Source organism: Octopus sinensis, linkage group LG6 (genome assembly GCF_006345805.1).
Source record: "Octopus sinensis linkage group LG6, ASM634580v1, whole genome shotgun sequence".
NCBI lineage: Eukaryota > Metazoa > Mollusca > Cephalopoda > Octopoda > Octopodidae > Octopus > Octopus sinensis.
Window position 1 is genome coordinate 42,969,446 of NC_043002.1, and position 23,923 is coordinate 42,993,368.

General features: G+C 35.5%; 1 protein-coding gene across 1 annotated transcript in view; it reads right to left on the reverse strand.

Moving 5' to 3' along the window:
• LOC115212836 overlaps positions 1 to 23,923 on the reverse strand; it is a 159,031-nt gene that overhangs the window by 89,370 nt on the left and 45,738 nt on the right. Inside the window, exon 2 of the mRNA XM_029781605.2 lies at positions 4,855 to 6,485. Coding sequence (XP_029637465.1) covers positions 4,855 to 6,006 — 1,152 coding nt within the window. The 5' untranslated portion in view covers positions 6,007 to 6,485. The remainder of the gene's footprint in view (positions 1 to 4,854; positions 6,486 to 23,923) is intronic.

A 23,923-nucleotide genomic window follows, 5' to 3' on the forward strand; every position in this document is an offset into this window, starting at 1 on the left:
ACAAACAAGCCTTGTAGTTAGGGATCAAAGCTTTCAAAGGTCTCAACACTTCATGCTATGGTAGAATACAATTAGTGCTAAAGGACACCAACAGTCATTATTCACCATTTGCACATTGATAAATGGAGTTATATTAGCTTCAGAGAAACTTCTCACCTGAATTAAATTTATTAATGAACTGACATTCTAGAAAGTAGTTTCTCTATGAGTGAAAAAATGAGTGAAAATAAAAGACAAAATGAAAAATAGCAATTGCTTGATAAGAATCTTCATGGCACTGGAAGCTAAAGTGATTGATAATTGGTGCAATCATACCTGTTTTTCAGTTATGAAATTATAAAATTAAGTAATCCATTTAACAAATGATTTTCTTCTTTCCAAGTAATTCAGCAACAACTTACCTGTTTACTAAGAGTGTATTTCTCCCTGTAGACCTGTTAAACATTGCCACAAAGCTACAACAACATATCCAATTGGAATTTCAGAGTTATCTTTCTTGCCTTCGGCAAAAATTATCATTACCTTTTAATTTTTAGTTGTTTCAGTCACTGGATTGTGGCTATGCTGGGGCAGCATCTTCAAGGGGATTAATTAAACAAATTGTACTTATCTAATTTAAATCATCATCATCATCACAATGTTCTGGTTAAGGTATCTAATACTTATTTATTCTAAATGTGATACTTATATATTTCAAATTTTGCTTTAGTGTGGTACTTATTTATTATAAATCTGGTACTTATTCTATCACTTTCTTTTGCCAAACTGCTAAGTTATAAAGACATACACAAACACACACACATCACATGAATGATCAGGCTATGTTATTACATATCACTGGTCACAATGCGCTTTTGCATTGTTTTAGCCATCAAATGATACCACCCCGCTGGCTAAGCAAGCAGACCAACATTCCCTCTTGATTGAAAGAGAAACTGGAGCAAAATGAAATGAAGTATTTTACTCAAGAACACATTGCATTGCCTAGTCAGAGAATCTAACCCATGATCTAGTGATTATGAGTGGAATAGTCTAACCACTAGGTCATGCACCTTCACACACACACACACACACACACACACACATTATCGGTTTCTTTCAGCTTCTCTCTACCAAAACCACTCATAAGGCTTTGGTCAGCCCAAGGCTATAGTAGAAGATACTTGCCAAAGGTGCAATGCAATGGACTGAACCTGGAGCCATGTGGTTGGGAAGCAAGCTTCTTACCACACAGCCACAGTTTTGGGAGGTTCTGTGACATATCCATAATAATAATAATCCTTCCTACTATATGCATAAGGCCTGAAATTTTGTGGGACTGGGATGGCTAATTACATCATCCCAGTACTTAGCTGGTACTTATTTCATCAACCATGAGTGAATGAAAGGCAAAGTCAACTTCAGCAGAATTTAAACTCAGAATGTAAAGCCAAAATGAAGAATTGCTATTGCTTGATAAGAATCTTCATGGCATTCTAACAAATCTTCGAGCTTGCTTCCTCAAGCCACAATTAATAATCTTTTCTATCATAGGTACAAGACCAGAACTTTTTGCGTGGAGAGGGGTTAGTCAATTACATCAACCCCTGTGCTTGACTGGTACTTATTTTATCAACCCCAAAAGGATGAAAGGCAAAGTCAACCACTGTGAAATTTAAATTCAGAATATAAGCACGGACGAAATGCCGCTAAGCATTTTGCCCGGTGTGCTAACGATTCTGCCAGCTCACCACCAAATTTAATAATAAAATTAATAATGAAAGTAACAAAATTGTGCTCGTTATTTTTAACTATTAAATCTCAAACTCTCTTGGTTAGACCAAGATGTTTAAAAATTCTTAGCCCATACACTGTATTATGCTTTCTAAAGTTAACATTAAGTTACAGTGTTTATGAATAGTCTCTTTTCCTTTATCTACGGACCCTTTAACCCTTTCAATACCAACCCACCTGAAACCACCTTTGGCTCTGTAGTACAAATGTCTTGTTTCCAAAAGTTCTGAATTAAAATCTTCCACCAAACCTTAGTCACAATTAATGTTCCTTACACTAGGTGAATGATAACTAAGTTATTTTATTAAATTTTTTTGTTATATTTAAAATTTATTGAAAGAAACACAGAGCATCTCAAAATAAATACAGTAACGAAAGGATTAAGCCCGAGTACTGTCACTGGACAACTAGGATAGTGACATTTAACTTACTGTTCAAAATCCTGTCACAAGTACATAAAAGTATTTTTTAGTAAAATATTTCATCTTGCTTCCAATTATTATTCATATGACATGACCTTAGAGAGGTCATTCAGTTTTCTTTTTTCTTAATACTTAATTCTTAAGATTTAGCAAACATACACCAACATTGAATGGACATAAGCTCTTGTTATACACACTTTCAGTAAGCTTCTCAGCACAATACGCTTGCCTCGTGTATTGAAAAAAAAAAACACCACACCAAATTCAAGACTAACAATAAATTTGTTTACTGAAATGTGATAAAATAGAATAGTGCTTTAAACCTATTCACAATCATTACACGTCATAACAGGAGTGAAAAAAATGACATTAACATATGCTAAGAAATATAACAATATGGTTTCTTAGTCAAAGCAAATCCTTCAGGATTTAAAAAGGTCAAATTATTATGCACAGCAATACTTAGGAGCAAACTAATATTTGATTTTCCATTCCTAAAGTCAACAGAGAATGGGTCAATACGTAAGTTCTCAAATACAATATGAATAAAAAATAATAAATAAATAAATAAATGATTATTTCACCAGTCAATCCTGTTTTGTTTTTGATTTTTTTTTTTTAGTCGTTTATTTTATTTTACTTTTTTTTTATATTCACGTCTCAGAATCAGAAATTACTCAATGGAAATATTTGTTTACTTGATAGTTTTTAATAGTGAAGAATATATTTTTGCAAGACATTGCTAGTTCTAAAGAGAGTAATGATAAACATTAAGATACTGGTTAAACAAGTAAAAGTTCAACCCTCATGAGGAAATTAAAGGTTTCTATTCTAAATATAAAACTGAATGTGGTACACAATAAATAAAGACAAGAACGAATATTATAATAATGTCTTTGTAACTGAGACACAATGTTCTACTTTGATTCAGGTAAAACAATGTATTAGAAATGGGAAAAATCTAATTAATCTGGCCCTAGTGTATCACCAGCATTTTTTTAATCAACTCCCAGTGGAAAGCAAAGTAAAGTTGAGCACCACAAGTCTTGAACTTAGGACCACGTAACAGCCATAACTCTTTGCAGATGAATAGACTATAGCAATGTGAAGTCTCTTGCTCAAGGACATGGCATATTGCCCAATTCATGAATGGAAGCCACAACCTTATGATCAAGAGCTGAACACATTAACCAGTAGGTTAAAATCATTTATTAGTAATGAATCAGACACAATAAAGCCATAAGTCTAGCTAGAAGTCATTTACATTAGTTTCATATTTGTTACTAATTAAATATATGAAGTACAATGTAAGACTTGTAGTTCCATGTTGAAAACATCATAAAAATAAGATATTTCCTACTATACCTACTATACCAGAGACATAAAATCCTTAAGGTTTCAAGTGAAATTATTATGCTCACATAAATTAATTAGTCTATTAATTGAGCACCATAAAGTGTAGAGAGGTTTTTTTTGTTTTGTCTATTTATTCCTGAAAATTGAAACCAATAATATATCATGAAACAGATATAGATATCCCAAAAATTTTAATAGAAAAGCATAAACAAGCAAAAATAGATTTTAAAAATTAATGATAAATAAGTTGGTGTTTGATTCAACGTCTTTACATCGGAAAAAGTAAATTTAGTATCAACTTAAGTCTAAAGGTACTCATAAGTATTTTAAAGAACTAAGGTAGGTCAACACCTGTTAACATCTTTCTCTCATCATCTGATTTTATTTATTTATTTATTTTTTAATTTTTTTCATTTTCCCTTCTCAGCATACAAAGGTTCATTCTCCACTTACATATGCTTTACTGAACACAAATCATAGCACACCTGTTAGGTACTCTGAACTCATATACATTTTGCATGTGGTGCAATGTCAGAAAATGTAAAGTGATGATAGTAGTAATGCTGTTGATGATGACGATGATGAAATAACAATCTAATGAATTTGTACTGTAAAGCTACCTCACAAAAGAGTGAGAGAGTGGGGTAGAGTAGAAGGAATCTCTAAATTGATTTCTACAAACTTGTCCCCTTTTTTGCGTGCTCTTTAATTTTCTAGTGTGTTTTAGCCACCATAACTAAGGCCATGCTAGGGCACTACCTTCCATATAATATGGAAAAGGAAAAGAAAGAGACCTTAACAGGTGCAAATAATATGATTAAAGGTACCTTTACAGAGAATGCAAAAACCAACATAGGGAACCTTTTAGATATAAGAAGATTCTTTAGAAATAGAGGAAAAAAATTATAAGAAAAATTTTTTTTAAAAAGCAAGACATTATCAGCATTCTAGTGTTGAATGAATACACCCTATTGTTAAATGCTGTTATCACTGTGAAGTGTATTTCTAGAAGTTCCCTCAATTTTTTTGTTTTGTTTTGGTCCCATTATGGGTGGATGTACAAGAAGCAAATAGACTCTTAAATTAATTCATATTGCAATGGTATATTTTGCTAATTAACAGAATTCTGATAAATGTGCTCCTTCAGCTTCTTTTCATTAAAAAAAAAAAAATCACCGGAAGAAAAAAAATTGAAAATTTAATTGATATATCATTAGAACCAAGAAAGTATTAACAAACATCATTTTGCTGAAACACTGGAACCTGAAAAAGAGATTACGAAAGTAAAAATTCAATAACTTACCATTTGGGAATCAGTATTCCAGTTGTTATTGTTTCTTTCAAGAATGGTTTTGCTGAAGTTATCTTCAAATGAGAAAGTATCACTTTCAGGCAACTTTAAAGCAACTTCCTGAGCCAAGACTCGAAGTGATGGTGGGGTGTAAGATTCACCAATTCCATTTTGAGAACCAACTGAACTTTGGTTATCATAATCATCTGAAGCAGTTGTATAACCATGATCCTTTTCATCATTAAAGGATGATATTGAATGGTAATCAGATTTCTCTGGTGATGCTGGAATATCTGAGAGTTCAGTTGAAGGAGTTACTGAGATATGTACATCAGAACAGGAGAAATGTGAACACAATGAGCAAACATTATTACCACAGCATGGAATCCTCTGTGGATCTGAAGTCTTTAAAGCAGAAACTTTCTCTTTGGTCAATGCGTTAATCCAACAGACTTGGTCACTTGATGAAGAAGCATTCAACAAAATAAATTTGTTTTGTGAGCTTATTTCAATGAGGAATGTTTTCTGAGAATCTGTACGACCATTGAGTGAAAGAGAAGAATATTTAAACTGTGAATCAGCAAGATGTAAAAAGAACTGAATTTTTTCATTCTGCTTATTTGATTTGAAGCAATAAAAGTTCCCTTCAGCTACTACACACCACATTTTATTCCATTTGTGATACAGTTTACACTGGAGGTGATTTGCCAGGTGAATATTCTGAATATCTGATAATGTTATTTCCATATCAGAGCTCTCCTTATCCAATTTCTTCCAACTAAAAACCCTACGCAAACTGAATCTTATTGGCTTTTTTGTTTTGTTATTTAAATTAATTTTAGTTGCTTTTTCTGGTGAACACTCAGTTGAATCAGAAAAAGAAGATAATAAAGAAGCTGACTGAGTCAAGGTAGATTTTGGCTTCAGGTCATTACCATCAAAACCTTCATAAATATTAGGTAGTCCAGTACTATGTCTAAATGCATTTTTTGTTAAATGATTTTCATCAAAGGAAGGAATATAGTAACAAGAATTACTTGAGTCAATCAAAGATGGTCTCAATGAATACTGAATAGTGAATAAATCATTGCTCGACATGGACCGCTTTTCTCCTGTCAGAAAAGAATCAGACACCCATGAATTTCTTGATGTATTTGAATCCATATGTTCTTTTTTAATTGCTGCAACCCATTCATTCAAATGATTGCTATTCTTGGTACAAAAGACGTGTTTTCTTCCCAGCCTTTCAATAGCAAATTGGTAGCTAATCGATTCTGTGTTGTTTTTCTCAAAAGAAATAGTGTTTGGATATACAAGTGGTTTTACGAGACAGTCCTATAAATTTATTGAATTGATTAATTCTTGGCAGTTTTTATTCTTGTAACAAAAGAAGTAAACCATAAGTTAGAATACACCAAGCTTCATTTTCTATCTCTTCCACATAAAGCCATCATTTCATTCAGGTATAATATCAAGTTAAAGTGTCATCAAATTGAATTTCTGTGCCAAACTTTCTTGCAACTTTATGAAAAATTTGATATTGAAGAAATAACATTAATATTGGGAAATATTGATGCATTAAGGAATTTGTTTGCTAAAGCATCAGGAACAATTTGTTAGAAGAAATCAAGTTTATATCTGATCTGAAAAATAAAAATAAAATATTTAATTAAGGCCTTTTGAACAATATTAATCAAGCATTGACTTTAAATCATTAAACAAATACAGTTCAGGTTTAACAGTTTTATCATATATCATCAAACATCTGCAACTGAAACTAATAAGGGTTCCTCTACACAGTTATATAACCTGCCAGAAATAGCAGCCAAATCTCCTTCAAATCATCAACTCACATGTACAGTCTCATAGACAGACACATACACAACAGACAAGGCAGGATGTTAACTCAGAACATCAATAACCAGAACACAGAATACATACTGCAAGGTACCCAGTTCAGTGTTCTCACTGTTACAACAAACCACAACATTGTATTGTTACCATTTTTTTCATAAATCCAGAAAGCATGAAAGCAATTCTGACATTGCATTCATGTATATAAAATCAACTTTGCCTTTTACCATACATATATACAAATATACATGCACACATGATGGGCTTCAGTACAGTTTCTTATTTCTTTATTGCCCACAAGGGGCTAAACATAGAGGGGACAAACAAGGACAGACAAAGGGATTAAGTCGATTACATCGACCCCAGTGCATAACTGGTACTTAATTTTTCTCAAAGGAATGGATGAAAGGCAAAGTCAACCTTGGCAGAATTTGAACTCAGAACGTAATGGCAGACGAAATACTGCTAAGCATTTCGCCAGGTGTGCTAACATTTCTGCCAACTCACCACCTTCTGCTTACAAAATTTCACTCACAAGGCATTGCTCAACCTCAGATGAAAATAAAAGACACTGGCTTATGAAGAGATGTGCTGTGTAATCAAACCCAAAGCCATGTTGTTAAATGAATTACTTAAACTCATAGCTAAGGGAAATAAATAAAAAGGCAGGATGGCCATGAATGGAGCATCTACTTGACTAAGGCTAACATAGGGCTAAACCAACAATAACTTCTTTTGTTATTATTTTCCAGAAAACATACTAGCTTTTAGATTGTAAGATTTGCAAGTGTTCTCTTCACATATACGAATGATATTTAGTCCTAAAAAGTTATACATAAATCCATAAAGTTATTAACAGCCTGAGAACATCAAAGCTTTTAACTTTCCAAACAAGACATTAATTACAAATCCCTTCATTTATGAGTGCCCAGGTGACCTGAAAACATTTTCTTTGTTAGGAAAACTTATCCAAATCATTTTTTTTAAACACTTTTATCCAGAACTGACACTATTATGTCAGTCATTTTAATCTTATTCCAGTGCTGATGTTATCAGCTTCTCTTTCATTTCCTGTACTCTGAAATCTAAAATACTGCCCAAAATGCCTGGAGGTTTCTTATAATTAATTAGAAATTTTCTATAAGATCGAAGTATATTTAAAGTTTTGCATAAAGTACTGTTTCCTATATGTTCAATAACAAACAAAAAAAATCTGATAAACAAAACATCTTGTATGTACGTGTGTATACATATTATATATATATATGTAGGTCCCGGGTTGAGTCGGGGTTAACCACAGTAAATAAGGTACTCAATACATAGAGTAAATTAATTTATTTTGTAGAAGGAGCTTCTACAGAACTAGGACTGTTTCATTCAAAAGAAATCATCAGGAAGCTTCCTGATGATTTCCTTTGAATGAAACAGTCCTAGTTCTGTAGAAGCTCCTTCTACAAAATAAATATATATATATATATATATATATAGGCATATGAATGTCTATAGTAGAAGACACTTGCCCAAGATGCCACACAGGGGAACTGAAGCTGGAAACAAACAATTTGCCTGTTATAAGTAGTAACCAAATTCTTTCATATCAAATATTATCATTCTAAAAAAAGAATGGCAGAATAAATTAAATATTGTAGTCTTAGATATACAAAAAAATACAGGGTGGGCACAGCTGGAAAGATTTTGAGTACTGGACTATTTGATTAGGATGGAGTTAAGTCTAAACTATAACAAACCATATAATTTTACTGCCTCTTCTAAATCTACCAATGAGTAAAAAGTCAAGGGCAACTTCTAGATTGTCATTTGGCTTGCTAGAAATAACAACCAAATTTTCTTCAAATCACATTCTAACATTTTTAAAAAGGAACGAAAACTACATAATATTATTCTAGTTACACTATGTCATGAAAAAAAAAAAAAATCTGCTGGATATAGTTGGAATGTTTTTGGTCATAGATCTGCTCAATAAGAGCTGGTCTATGGATAAACAACAATATCATAAAGAGGGACCATAAAAACAATAAGATAAGTCACCAACAGCTAGAAGATATATATATATATATAGGAACAGGATAGGAATACTCCGTCGGTTACGACGACGACGAGGGTCCCAGCTGATACGATCAACGGAACAGCCTGCTCATGAAATTAACGTGCAAGTGACTGAGCAATCCACAGACACACATACTCCTAACGTAGTTCTCAGGAAGATTCAGTGTGACACAGAATGTGACAAAGCCAGCCCTTTGAAATACAGTACAACTCATTTTTGCCAGCTGAGTGGACTGGAGCAACGTGAAATAAAGTGTCTTGCTCAAGGACACAATGTGTCACCGGGAATCGAACTCACGACTTTACAATCGTGAGCCGAATACCCTAACCACTAAGCCACATGCCTTCACACACACACACACAACACACACACACATATATATATTGACAAACACAAACATTGATATAAGTGTAGATTAAACAAAGCATTCTATATCGGATCACACTATAGAGACAGTGCATTTAGATATACAAAAGAAATAAGGACTTGGCTATAATGTTTCCCTGACCCAAATATAAGTGGTTGCTCTCTATTGGCTTACAAAAATACCTTATTTGGGAATAGGTTTCAAATATTGCTGTCAGGCACAGGTACGGCTATATGGTTATGAAGTTTGTTTCACAATGATGTAGATCAGGGTTCAGCCCCACTGCACAGCACCTCAGAAAAGTATATTCAACTGTAGCCCCAGGCACACTTAATTGCCTACCCTGTGTTCAGTCCCACTGTGTTGCATCTTGGGCAAGTGTCTTCTGCTATAGCTCTAAGCACACCAATGCCTTGTGAGTGAATTTGGTAGATGGAAACTTTGAGAAAAGCCTATTATGAAGGTATATGATTAAGATGTTCACTTTGCAACCATGTGATATCAGATTCAGTTTTACTGTACAGCACCTTGGGTAAGCATCTTTTACTATCACCCTGAGCAAACCAATACCCTGTCTGAATTCAGTAAATAAAACTTGTATTAGTCCATCATATATGCACACATACATACATACATACATACATACATATCTCTATATATTCAACAGATGAGATCCAGAGAGTCTCAGTATAGAAGACACTTAGTAGCGCTTGAATGATTCAAACTTAGATTCCAATGTCTTTGTGGGGATCAATTCCACTGGGTAAAGAATGGCTATAAGAGGGATTAAGTTGAGCAGATATGGAAGCAATCATGTGGATAAACAAACTATTATGTTTAACATATCTAATTTGTTTATCTGCATAATTGTCTCCATATCTGCTCAACATGATCCCTCTTATAGCCATTCTTTATCCTGTGGAATTGATCCCCTGTAAAGACATCGGAGTCCAAGTTTGAATCATTTGAGCACTAAGTGTCTTCCATACATATCTGCATGCATATACATAAGTCAATGTATGTATGTATATGTAAACATGCACATGTATATGGCTGGAAATGTGTGAATGTTGATATTTGTTTGTCATTGAGTGAAGTAATGTTAATGCTGAAATTGTGACCAGTTTGCTGTGCACTTCCAGAGCTCTGTGGGGTATAAAAATTTTTTCTTGCTTCAAAAAAGCTGGTGAAGGTTGGCAACAAGAAGAGCATCCAGGCATAGAATTTGTCTCGTAATCAATTCCCACGCAAGACATGTTACTACGTACTTTGTAAGTTGAGGTGCTAAGCAACAACAGCTACTATGGAGGTACAATGGCCCAGTGGTTAGGGCAGCGGACTCGTGGTCGTAAGAATGCGATTTCGATTCCCAGACTGGGCATTGTGAGTGTTTATTGAGCAAAAACATCTAAGCTCCACAGAACTCCGATGGGAGATGGGGGGTGAAGCCTGCTGTACTCTTTCACCACAACTTTCTCTCACTCTTTCTTCCTACTTCTGCCACAAAGCAGAGGAACCATGGTGTAACCCACTATGGTGTGGTAAACTTTTAGACCCTAGCCTAGATTGTGAATCCTCTGTATCCCAAGATGGTTCAGCTCTCCACCCATTAAAAGCCACCATTTATGGAATGGGGATAACAACATAGCTTTTGCACCCATGAAACTGCCAGTCTATCGCGTGTAGTGGGTGGATCTTCAAGTTGTCACACACATTCTTAGTAGCTTAGAGTAGTCTCGAATTAGAGATTATTCTTTGTGGCTAATGGCATGAGTTCTGATTGGAAGAAGAAGACAACAGCTACTTTACTAACAGAGACTTACTATGTATGTAAAGAATACCAAACACAGACTTTCAAAAATTCTAATCCTTAGTTATAAAGCTATTTATTTAATTTATTTATAAAACTTGAGTAAAGAAAGTGGGTAACAATATATAATGCTTTATTTTTGTGATAAACATTCACAGCATAAATTAGTCACTCTTAAACAAACTTATAAACTTGTCAAACAAGCACAGGAACATCTACATAGTTTTATGACCTAATCAAAGTGGTAATATCTTTTTCAATAAACACCTCTCTTTAAAAAGGAAGAATTTACTCTTTTACTCTTTTAGTTGTTTCAGTCACTTGATTGTGGCCACGCTGGAGCACCACCTTTTAGTCCCCAGGACTTATTCTTTGTAAGCTTAGTACTTATTCTATCGGTCTCTTTCGCTGACCTGCTAAGTTACGGGGACGTAAACTCACCAGCATCGGTTGTCAAGCGATGCTGGAGGGACAAACACACACACACACATATACGAATGGCTTCTTTCAGTTTCCGTCTACTAAATCCACTCACAAGGCTTTGGTCGGCCTGTGGCGACAGCAGAAGACACTTGCCCAAGGTGCTACACAGTGGGACTGAACTCAGAACCATGTGGTTGGTAAGCAAGCTACTTACGACACAGCCACTCCTACGCCTGCATATTTTGCATATTTTTGTAAACAAACACGCATATATATACATACACACACACACACATATATACATACACACACACACACGCACATATATATATATACATACACACACACACGCGCATATACATATACATACACACACACATATATATACATACACACACACATATATACATACACACTAACGCATATATATACATACACACTCACGCATATATATACATACACACTCACACGCACATATATACATACACACTCACACGCACATATATACATACACACTCACACGCACATATATACATACACACTCACACGCACATATATACATACACACTCACACGCACACATATATATATATATATATATATATATATATATATATATATATACACACGCAAATATATATATATATATAAAAATATATATACACACACATATATAAATATATATATATACACACACATGCGCACACATACACACAGGCGCACGCACACACACATACGGTGGGCTTCCACACAGTTTCTGTCTACCAAGTTATCTTGCAAGGCATTAGTCAGTCTGGGTCTATAGTGGCACACATTTGCCCAATATCACCCTCCAGAAGCGAGGACTTTATGGTAGACGACAGACGAAGGCTTTGTAATTTCTTGCATCACAGATGATTAGTTTATGGCGATCGAATGCTTGTGCAGTACACTATCTCCATCCCTCCATCAAATCGACATTGCTTTTACGGATGTAAAGTGTACTACTCGTCAGATGCCAAAGTGATCGCAGAACAACATGAAACGAAACGTTTTACTCACGAACACAACATATCAGTCTGTAGATCGAAACCACGATCTCGTGATCAGGAATGCAACACCATAACAATTAGGCCGCGCGCCCTTACAGAGGGGACTAGTGATTGGGCCAATAAAAGGAGAAAAAAAAAAGGAAAGTCAAACTTGATTGAAGAGACCCAAAACTCAAAGTCTTGATCATCCGGACTTTTTGTACATCTAAGACTTTGTTCAGTATGTCCTTCCATTTTATAAGACTTCAGACCGAGATTTAAGGGAATCAGGCTGATATTTCTAGCAGGACGAGCCGCTACCTAAAGGGTGTCTCGTCAATAAATAAAAAGAATTAAAGTGCGACACGTACGCTTGTGTCCGTGCGCGATATACATACGTACACAATATTAAATATCAAGAGAAATAGCAAGAGACAGAGGGAGAAGGAGAGAGAGCGAGAGAGAGAGAGAGAAAGAGGGCGAGAGAGAGAGAGAGAGAGAAAGGAAGAAATATTTGTGTCCTATTTACATTACGAAAAGATAATATCAATGCACCAAAAAGGTTCGTATTTCAGTCCTGGGAAAATTCGTTATGAAGCTTACAACTTCATATATATACATACATACATACAGACATGAGAGATAGAGAGAGAGAGAGAGAGATACATACACACAACCACCACAATACTAAATAAATGTTGCCGACAGCGTCAGGAACGACTTAGGACAGGTTTGATTTATCTCGTTTTACCTTTTTTTCTTTCAGTGTGACAGTAATGTAATATGGAAAACAACGTAGAGTTTAATCTACCACACCTTCAGCGATAGACTGATGAATAGATAACATTTACCTTTTGTGTAATAAGAGATTATAAATGGTTGCGAAGACAGAGACGTGAGGTAGAGAAGGTTTCAATCCTTTCTGATACCATTTCATAAAATTTCATTTATTGCTCGTACTTGCGAATTTTTCATCCCTCACGGACATTTAATAGCTTATAGAGCAACGATTTTAATTCCCACCCCTTTTTTCGAGCGCCCATCACACTGAATAAGGTGCTACAAGCAGGACCACCTTAGCACCCAGGGCAAATCAATGCACAGGTCCCTATAATTTGACAGCTAGCCACAGTACACATAGATCAGAATTGAACCCCTTGACATATCAGGCCGTCGGGCAACTTCCGAGTATGCCCAAGCCTTAAGGCAGCACTGAGTACAAGGGTACACTAGTTTTATTCTCTTTTTCTCTCTCATATATATATATATAATATATATATATATATATATATATATATATATATTATATATATATATAACCATAAGAAAAAGGAGAAAAACATTGTGGATACTTATTTCATTTGTATCACAATATGAACATAGCAAATAGTTTAATACAAATAAAATTTTAATGAACATACATTAACGTAAAATAAAATACAATACGTGTAAGCGGTGCCTACACATGTTTCAATCTGGTCACTATGTAAACAGTGCTTCGGAAGATTCGAACCATGTTAATAGTTTTAGATGTAAAAAAATAACAGTGTCCAGGTATCTTCAGGGTTATCTCATACAAAGACTAAATAGCCCTGAAGATACCTGGACACTTATTTTTTACATCTAAAACTATTAACATGGTTCGAATATTCCAAAGTACTATTTATATAGTGACCAGATTGAAACATGAGTAGGCACCTCTTTTACATATTGTATTTTATTTTACGTTAATGTAAGATAATTTAAATTTTATTTGTATTAAACTATTTGCTATGTTCATCTTGTGATACAAATTAAATAACTATCCACAATATCCCCCCCCCCTCTTTTTATAGTAATAATCTTATATTAGACTGTTTACCCCTATATATTGAGAGAATTTTTCTAATCTATTCTTGATAACACCAGTTGATCTCCGGATTTTATAATCCCTGAAGAGGACACTATATCCTCAACTGATTATATATATGCAGTAGTACCTCGGTTTTCGAACAATCATCACGAATAAATCGTGCTTATATATATAAGCACGATTTATTCGTGATCAGAGTGGTTCGAAAACCGTTGCTAGTTGAACTCGTCCTTCTGTATTGGTGGTTAGCTGAGTGTCTAAATGTTTTGTGCTGCTTTGCAGCGATTTATGTGTCTACGGTTGTTTGTTTGTGCTTTCTCTTCTCGTAAGAGGAGAGATGGCTGAGTCTTATTCAGAAGTAAGTGAATCAGATGTGGAGTTTTCAGAACAATCGTCGTCTGAAGAGGAGATTGTGGAAGCTGTGAAGAAGATGGACAGGGTTATAAAAGAGAGAAGTTCTGTTCAGGTGACAGAGGTGCCAAAGAAAGAGGAAAGCCTCAAAAACTTTTAAAACTTTGAAAAAATGTTTAAAAAGGAGGGTAGTCACGTGAAATTGCCCATTCAATTTTCCATTCAATTTCGTTGTAAATTTTTGTATCTCATTTTGTGCGTCTGACCTCAAATCAGGCTGTATTGTCCCCTCTATGTTGGCCTCGTGTGGGCAATAAAGGAACAAGATGTTCGAAAACCGAGGTACTATTCTTTGTGTGTGTGTATGTGTGCGTATGTGTGTGTGTCTGTCTGTCTGTCTGTGCGTCTGTCTGTCTGTTTGTCTGTGCGTATAAGAAGCCTGGTTCCCAACCACACGCAGATTTTTTAATTAATTTTTTCTTTAACTAAACAGTTTGAAACTTCGTATACTGGTGTATTTTCTCACGCAGAACACGGTTTACTTTGAACATTTTTTATGACATCATCTGATGGGTTTTTTTTTTTTAGAGCGGCAGTTTGAATAAGTTCGTCTCTCTCTCCCCGCTTCTTTGTGTGAATATTTAGTGAAACTAGGTAAGCCCTCAAATTATCCACAGTCTACTACATACACGGTATACTCTATACAGCATACAATTTTTTTAGATGCTTGATCGATTTAAGATGAGTAATAAGGTAGGCCTATTTCTGCATAGCATTACACAATACTTGTCATACAAATTAATATATATGTAAAGTGGGTCTCTTATCAAGTTAGTCTTGATCGAGCAGATCCGTGACAAATGACTTTCCAAATCGAGACAATCCCCCCACATTTTTTTTTCAGTTATTGTACATCTAGTGCCTGATACATTATTTAATATCTTCTTTTTTTTTTAAATCGGTAAGGTATCATTCAAAAGTGAGTTGGTTATAATATAGAAGTAATACCAAATTGGAAACTTCTATCGTCGTGTACAAGTGAAACAAGAGAAAAAGCAAGCAAAACTGAAGAAAGAATGAATAAATAAAGAGAGAGGTAAAAAGGAAAAGTTCAAAGAAAACTGAACCAGAAGAAAGCAATAAAAATAAAAGGTGATAAAAGACCTATGCAGAAAGAAACTCATAAATATTTTTTTTTTGTATTCACAAATACTTCTCTCTACGAAAACCTTAAATTTAATATTGTACAAATGTTGCAATGTTTGAATGGTAACTCAACCCAAACGGATTTTTTTTTAAAATGTTGCCCATCCTTTACAAAGCTGAGTGTGAAAAAAAAACCCCAAACAAATCTTTGCTTGAAACACTTTTCAATGAGCACTCTTGAAACCTGTTTATAGTTAAAATACATTTTTCAATGGATTGAATGGTTTATATCTAAAATTTGTTCATGTTAAATATCGCCAACCTGAATGAAAGTAAACGGTTGCAAGTTTTCGTTTTGGGATTTGGTTTGCAAGATTGTTTATTTGAGTTCGTGCGTTGAAGCATATTCTGTTGTGTCTGGGGAGAGTCCTTTTCTTTTTGTGCCTTATAATGTAACACACCCACCGGTAAAATTTCCACTTATTTCTTATTTTTATTTTCCTAAAATTTTCGTTGCGTCTTGCAACCTTTTCAATAGTCTTGGTACAAATTAATGTTCTGTTGTTAGCATTCAATCCATTTTAAAATAGCAAACCTAGTTATATTTAATATTTTCTATGTTATGCTGAAAATAAACCAAGAGATTAAGACACCAATTTGCAGAACTTCTAAAGCATCGGACAGATTGTGCTGCAGTAATCGTTTGGGGCCTTATGTCACCGAGGTTGACTTGCCTTTCGGAATGGATAAATCTTTTCTACAATAGGTATGAGGCCCGAAATTTTGGTGGAGAAGGTTAGTCAATTACATTTCTCAACTGATACTTATTTTATCAACCTCCAAAAGGATGAAAGGCAAAGTCAACTTTGAACTCTGAACGTAAAGCCGGAAGAAATGCCGCTAAGCATTTTGTCCAGCGTACTAACGAACCTAGCAGCTCGCTGCCTTCGGAATGGCTAAATAAATTACCAACTATGAGCTAAAACCGGTTCTTTTTCTTTCTGTCTCCCTCACCTTCCGGAAAAAATATGCAGAAGTCAGGCTAGGAGGGACAGACTGTCAGGTCTAAAAATATTCAAGGTACATTGTATGTCATAACGACACCCTTACAACTCCACAGGGAGTTGAGTCCTCGAAGTAAGACAATCCTAGAGATAAAACGTTGAGACGATGCACATGATTTTCTGACAATGTATTAGATTTAACCAACCAGAAAACAAATATAAAACTCAAATCTAATTGGTTTGATTGAGAAACACTGTATAAGTCTAAGAATACTCTGTGCCTATGTCACCTTTTTTTGACAGAGATGAGGAAAATTATGTTCACACACTCTTTCGACAATCTAAAAGTTGCCGTTTTATATATTCACAGTTCTGGTAAATCTTCCAAATTGTATTTTTCCAAGATAGACAACTGGGTAAGAGAAACTGTGTGATGGAGGTATCAGACTGGTTAACTCCAAGGAGTATAAGCCATTATAGCTGCGGAAGAAAAGGCAGAGAGGAGGCAGCATGCCTGTCAGCAAGAGACTGGAGTGTGCTCGTTAGTAACTGAATGTCAATTAGTCGAGAGGGCCTTTTCTGGGTGCAATTCAGGATGTCTGAGTGCATAGTTGCAGCACCGTCACATATGTGGACGCAGTATTCTGTTGTAGGGTGTTACTTGGACTCTGTAGAGCATCAGCAATTGTAGGGGGATTGAAATCTTTTCTGGTACTGATGAGAAGGATTAGTCTTTAACACACGGTTTTAGTTGTGCTGAGAATGTGCTTTCGTCAAGACGGACCCTTGAAGATAGCCAAGCTCATCATTTGAAGCGACAATGAGGACTAATTGATTGCGTCATATGTTTCGAAGAGTTGTTTTCGGTAATGTTTTCCTTCACGTGAGTAACACCTGAGTGATTTTTTTTTTTATGAGTTAATCCAACTTTGCCACATCTCTTTTAAAGCATAGATAGGAAAAACCTATAGAATAACGAAATAGTAGATTTTCATTGTTGATATTCGGTTTTTCTACAAGAGACGTGTGTTGTTCTAAGCCAGGGGTTCTCAACCATTTTTTTTTTTGTCATCTATGAACCCCTTTGATTACTGTTTTATTCCGGTAGACCCCCATACCCATTCGATGTTTAAAAACTAACTTTATAGAAACAAACCGCTTTCAAAATTCTTATTTTGTTTTTCACACATTAACTTGTGTAGGGTGAACTAGGTAGAATGCAGTATATACCAACACATACATCTAAAGCAAAATTTTTCCAGGGGCTTTTACAATACCATTGTGATCCCTAGTTTTTGTTGCGTGGACCACCCAAGATCTTCTATAGACGCTCAGGGACCATATGGACCCCGGTTGAGAACTACTGTTCTAAGCAAACATCTTACTTTAGATATATATTCTCTCATTCCTGGTTCATTATGCCTAAAAATAAGACGTGGTGATCATGGCTGGAATGTCTCAGATCATGAAAACTACTTCTTTAGTGCTGAGCTAGAGCGAAGTAATAACCGTTTTAATATCCTGAACAGGCGCAGGAGTGGCTGTGTGGTAAGTAGCTTGCTTACCAACCACATGGTTCCGGGTTCAGTCCCATTGCGACCAAAGCTTTGTGAGTGGATTTGGTAGACGGAAACTGAAAGAAGCCCGTCGTATATATGTATTTGTATATATATATATATATGTGTGTGCGTTTGTGTGTCTGTGTTTGTCCCCCCAACATCGCTTGGCAACCGATGCTGGTGTGTTTACGTACCCGTAACTTAGCAGTTCAGCAAAAGGATCCGATTTGTACTAGGCTTACAAAGAATAAGTCCTGGGGTCGATTTACTCGACTAAAGGCGGTGCTCCAGCATGACCGCAGTCAAGTGACTGAAACAAGTAAAAGAGTAAAGAGTGTAGAATAGTTCAAAGCTATTTTCAAATTCATATCAGGTGCACTGAACATGTTGAGTTATTCTAGGTTCTACAACACATATACATTTACACGTACACAGGCAGGTTCTCGCTGTTGAAATCAGCTGACAATAGGTATAAAGATTTTAACAAAAGAATTTAGAGCTGTTGACAGAAAAGTGAATTTGAGGTTATTTGGACCGACCGATGAATGGATAAACCAAATTAGAAGTATCAGTAAATGCAAAAATAGGAAACATAAAAATAAGAACAAAGATTATATATATATATATATATATATATAAGATCAAAGTTATGAAACAAAATGGTTCGTTTGAATGTTTGAAGGAGAGGGGGAGAGTAGGGGGTGAATATGTTTGACACGTTTGTCTTTGTGATTAGTCTTTCCTTGCCTATTATAATGGGTTAGATTAGGTTTGTTTACATGGACCTCAGAAAATTCGGGACAAATCTTGCACACCTGGAGGTACTTACTTCCTATCCTGTAGCCCCTTTAGAATTTAAAAATATAACAGCGCAGAGATTTTGAATTCTTACACGTTTAGCCTCGATTATTTGCTAATGTTAATTTTTGCTAACTTGTTTGACACGAGACATGCATTTGTTAATCCAGTGTAGTCTTTTTCGGTTGTCGGTATTTTGTTTTAATGACTGTCTTGTCCAAACGTTTGTCATTCTAATTTCATCATTACCGGTGTGTGTGTGTGTGTGTGTGTATCATACACACACACAGGCAATCATTAAAAACCAAATAAGACACATTTTCCCATCTAAATAGGGTTATATGGAGGCAAAAATGATAGGTAGGTTCGTTAAGACCAGAGATAACACAACACCACTTTCCCTCCTCCTTTCGTCATTCTCAAACGAAGGACAAGGTTCAAAACGTTAAATCCAACCCGACCCCACGGAAAATGAACCGAATTTTCTGTTCTTGAACTATTAGAAATAGTTTCATCTTACCCATATCACATTCTCTTCTTGTTTTAAAGGGTCGAGAACATAATTGGATAATGCAATCATAACTACCTTCTCTAGATAATTCAAAACCGCGTGTCCGTGTTAGAAATTATTATATAAAGTACGAAGGTGCTAAAATGACAGAATCATTTGCACGCTTGACTTAATACTTAGAAGCATTTCTTCTTGGTCTATGTTCTGAGGTCGGCTTTACTCTTCATCTTTTTGGGTGTCTATAAAATAAGTTCCAGTTGAGCACTGGGATTGATGTAAGCGGCAAACCCCTCTCCTAAATTTTTGGCCTTGTGGACAAAATTTGAAACCATTAAAGGCGGCCAGCTGGCAGAATCGCGAGCGCGTTGGACATAATGCTTCACGGCATTTCTTCTGGGTTTATATTCCGAGTTCAAATACTGCCGAGGCCGACTTTGCCTTTTATCCTTTTGGAGTCGATAAAATGAGTACCAGTTAAGCCCTGAGGATGATGTAATCAACTAGCCCTCCTAAGAAAACTTCAGGTTTTGTGTTTATAGTCGAAAGAATTATAAAGGCGCACACATAGCTTAGCAGTGATGTCGCTTTGGCTTCGTGGCACCGAGGGTGAGTATCTATCATCATTACCTCGGATTATCCAATGCTTTGTGAGTGAAATTTGTTAAACGGAAACTGTGCCAAATCGTATTCGCGTAATGTAGCACTCGAACATCTATTTAATTTATATTGACCATAATACTTGACTGGTATTTCTTTTTATTGATCTCCGAAAGATGAAACTGAAGGTTAATCTCGGAGAAATTTGAATTCAGAACTTAAAAGCGTTTAACAAAATATTACTTCTATCCAATGCTCTAACGTCTGCCAAGCCACCGTCCTCTTATAATGATATATAAATGCCAATGAAGGGTTCTATCTGGCGCGCTAATAATTCTGCCAGCTCGCTGCTCAATGAAACCTAGTAATATTGGTTTCAAATTTCGGCACAAAGCCAGCAATTCCGAGAGAGAGACAAGTCGATTACATCGATCCTAGCATTCAACGGGTACTTATTTTATCCACCTCGAAAGAATAAAAGGCAAAGTCGAGCTCGGTGGAATTTGAACACAGAACATAAAGACAGACGTAATGCCGCTAAGCATTTTGCCCGAAGTGTAAACAATTCTGCCAGCTTGCCGCCGTCTTGAAATCTAGTATTATTGAAACCTAATAAGTATTTCTCAAATTAGGGTAATTCCCTACCAAATGTAGGTTTCCACTTCAGTGGACTCTTGAAGGTCAACAGGTACTTTTCATTTCTTTCATTGTATTCTCCATAACACAAAAAAAAAAACATTAAGAAAAGAAAGTATTTTGTTGTATCAACTACCGGAATTAATTGCTAAACAGAGAGACAACCAGAAAGCCTCTACAGCACTAGTCTCCTAGCAAATATCTATGTGAGCTGTTTGACAAAGTCCTTTGAACAATGAATATATACTTCAATAAGAGTTGTACGTCACAGATTGGAGACGACTTCCTATTGGTCAGAAAATTATACATACAAAAGTATTGATAACATCTAAATATAAGAGGGTTCAGTAAGGACTTTTGAAACTCCCGAGATTTGGCAGACATGCTACAGGTGAGAAGAGTCAGCAACTCGAAGTCAAATCTTGGATGGGCGTTCTGTCGAACATGGTAAGTTGTCAGATAAAGTGAAACTGCACTAAATCAAAGTGAAAGATAAAGAAATAATCGTTAATAATCGGCAGTGCGTTTTGTTCAACACACGCAGAGCGTTTACTTTGTACATCTCAATGCCCCAGCACTTCACACACAAATACAAGAGGAGCACTTCAGAGAATTTATTGAAAATGAATTTACGCGCGTTTATTTTGCGAACAGAACGTTTTCACAACATACAAGAAATACACAGTTTGCTATAAACAATTACTCGTTTACCTTTCATTTTGGTTCAGCGCAGTTTGTTTCACATGAGCAAGATTCGAAAGATCGCTCCTGATTGAAACTAATTCAAAACATTTTCTCATCTTATTGGAGCTCTCTGTGCATGTGAGAAATCATTATTTCTAGTACTGAAGGCAGCGAGAGCAGACAAAATCGTTAGCACACCGGACTAAATGTTTAATCCTGTGTACCACATAGAACACACAAGACATTATTTCACTGGACATTATTTCCATGCATCATGTATGTTACACATTCCCATTTTTTTCCCCATTACAACAACCTGGGATTTATGAAGAAGAAAAGTTTATATTACTTAGAATGTGTAAAGGAAGGGTTAAAAGTCTGAAAACAAGCATGGACGTTTGGGATAAACTTACAGAAATGCTCTGGACAGGCAAAGAATTAAATTAAATATTTCGTCATAGAATAGCCTTTCTCAGAGACCGAAAGAAAATAAATAAAATCCAATAATGGTGAAACATTAGATGTCCTCAACTAAATATGTGTATCCTAATAATTGTATTCTTCCTCTCAGACCAATATTTGCGAAATGAAAACCCCCTAACTTCGCCGTATTGAGAAGATATGTTTTAACAATTTGATACTATCTTACAACAAGCAAATTAGCTACTTACGAAATCTCTGTAAGAGATAAAAGCAGTAACTATACTGAGAAGTAATATTTATCGTCACGTAAATACGGCTGTTCCGTAGGAACCGACGTTACTGCTATTTTTAACCCTAGGAGGACGCCTCCTCCAGTTGGTTATTTGATGCAATCAGTATCCTATTTCTTTACTACCCACAAGGGGGATAAACACAGAGGGGACAAACAAGGACACACAAACGGATTAAGTCGATTATATCGACCCAGTGCGTAACTGGTACTTATTTAAACGACCTCGAAAGAATTTAAAGCAAAGTCGACCTCGGCGGAATTTGAACTCAGAACGTAGCTACAGACGAAATACTGCTAAGCCCGGCGTGCTAACGTTACTGCCAGCTCGCGGAGAGTGAACTCCTACCATCTCCCAACCGCAATATTCTCTTAATACTTTTTTAGTACCACAGCACCGGGAAAATTGCTTAGCCGCATTTCTTCCGACTTTACGTTCTGAGTTCAAATACCGCCGGGACCGACTTTGCTTTTCATCCTTTCGGGGTCGATAAATAAGTACCAGTTGAGCACTGGGGTCGATTTAATCGACTTACTCCTTCCCCTGAAATTACTGGCCTTGTACCAAAATTTGAAACCAATATTTCTATAGTGCCAATAAATGCGTTCAACGTATTATTTATATTACATATTTTCTCATTCCTTTCTTGGAAAAAATCAAGCTTTCTGATCGCGCGAACAACCCGATCTTAAAATCTAATAAAGAATGTATTTGTAAATACATAGCAATTTTAACGATTCATTTAATCCCCTTTTTGTACAGTTAATGAAATCAAAGATTTGTCATGGATCTCCAGCCTGGTCACTGTTGTTTTATCAGAGATCCACAAATCAAATCTCATTTAACTATATGCAAACAATTTTCTAGAATCTGTTGATTACCGTCTACGAAGTCTCTTGATTTGCTAGAAATAACAGCCAAGTCTTCCTCAAATCATACAACCAGTTAAATTACGAAAGGGAGATATATAATTAATGGAGTTTCATTAATAGAGTTTAGGGATCTTTTCAGTTTGAACGGCAGTTTTTTCTAGCGGTGTCATATGAAATTGTCACCTATAATTATGACCCTAGTATCGATCTTATTGCATTTCAGTCTGCTTTAGGGTTAGGGTTAGGGGGTGGGAAGGGTATCTTTTTTTTCTTCACAAATGTAAATAAACCCAATCTGTTTCTTAAACGAGGGACAAATTCATACGGCTCAGAATGTTTTTTACCTCAATGGACGTCATTGATTGGTTGAAATTGCAGAATTTGAAGAAAAAAACAACAAATATCTTACAAACTATAGAATTTTCTCAATAAAGCCAAGAGAAAAAGATGTTTTATAAACACATTCTACCAGTATATGACGTTTAAAATTTTTTAGTTACCTAGAAATTATGGTTAAAACTGCCGTTCAAACCGAAAAGATCCGAGTTTATAGTAGGATTAACAAGGTAAGTATATCGGGTTTGTTAGAGCAAATTTTAAAAAAATAAATTGAAAAAAGTTATAAAGGACAGACGCAGGCAGACCAGAGAGCAAATCTATCAGAGAAGGAAGGAAAAGAATTAAGTTGTTTAACCCCAGATTAACCCTGATCGAGCAGATAGACCTATGATTAAAAAACATTCCAACTGTGATCTCCGTGGAGAGTCTCATCGTGATTCGTATATGAATGATTTAAATGCGACAAATTGAGGAAAGAAAGCAAATGA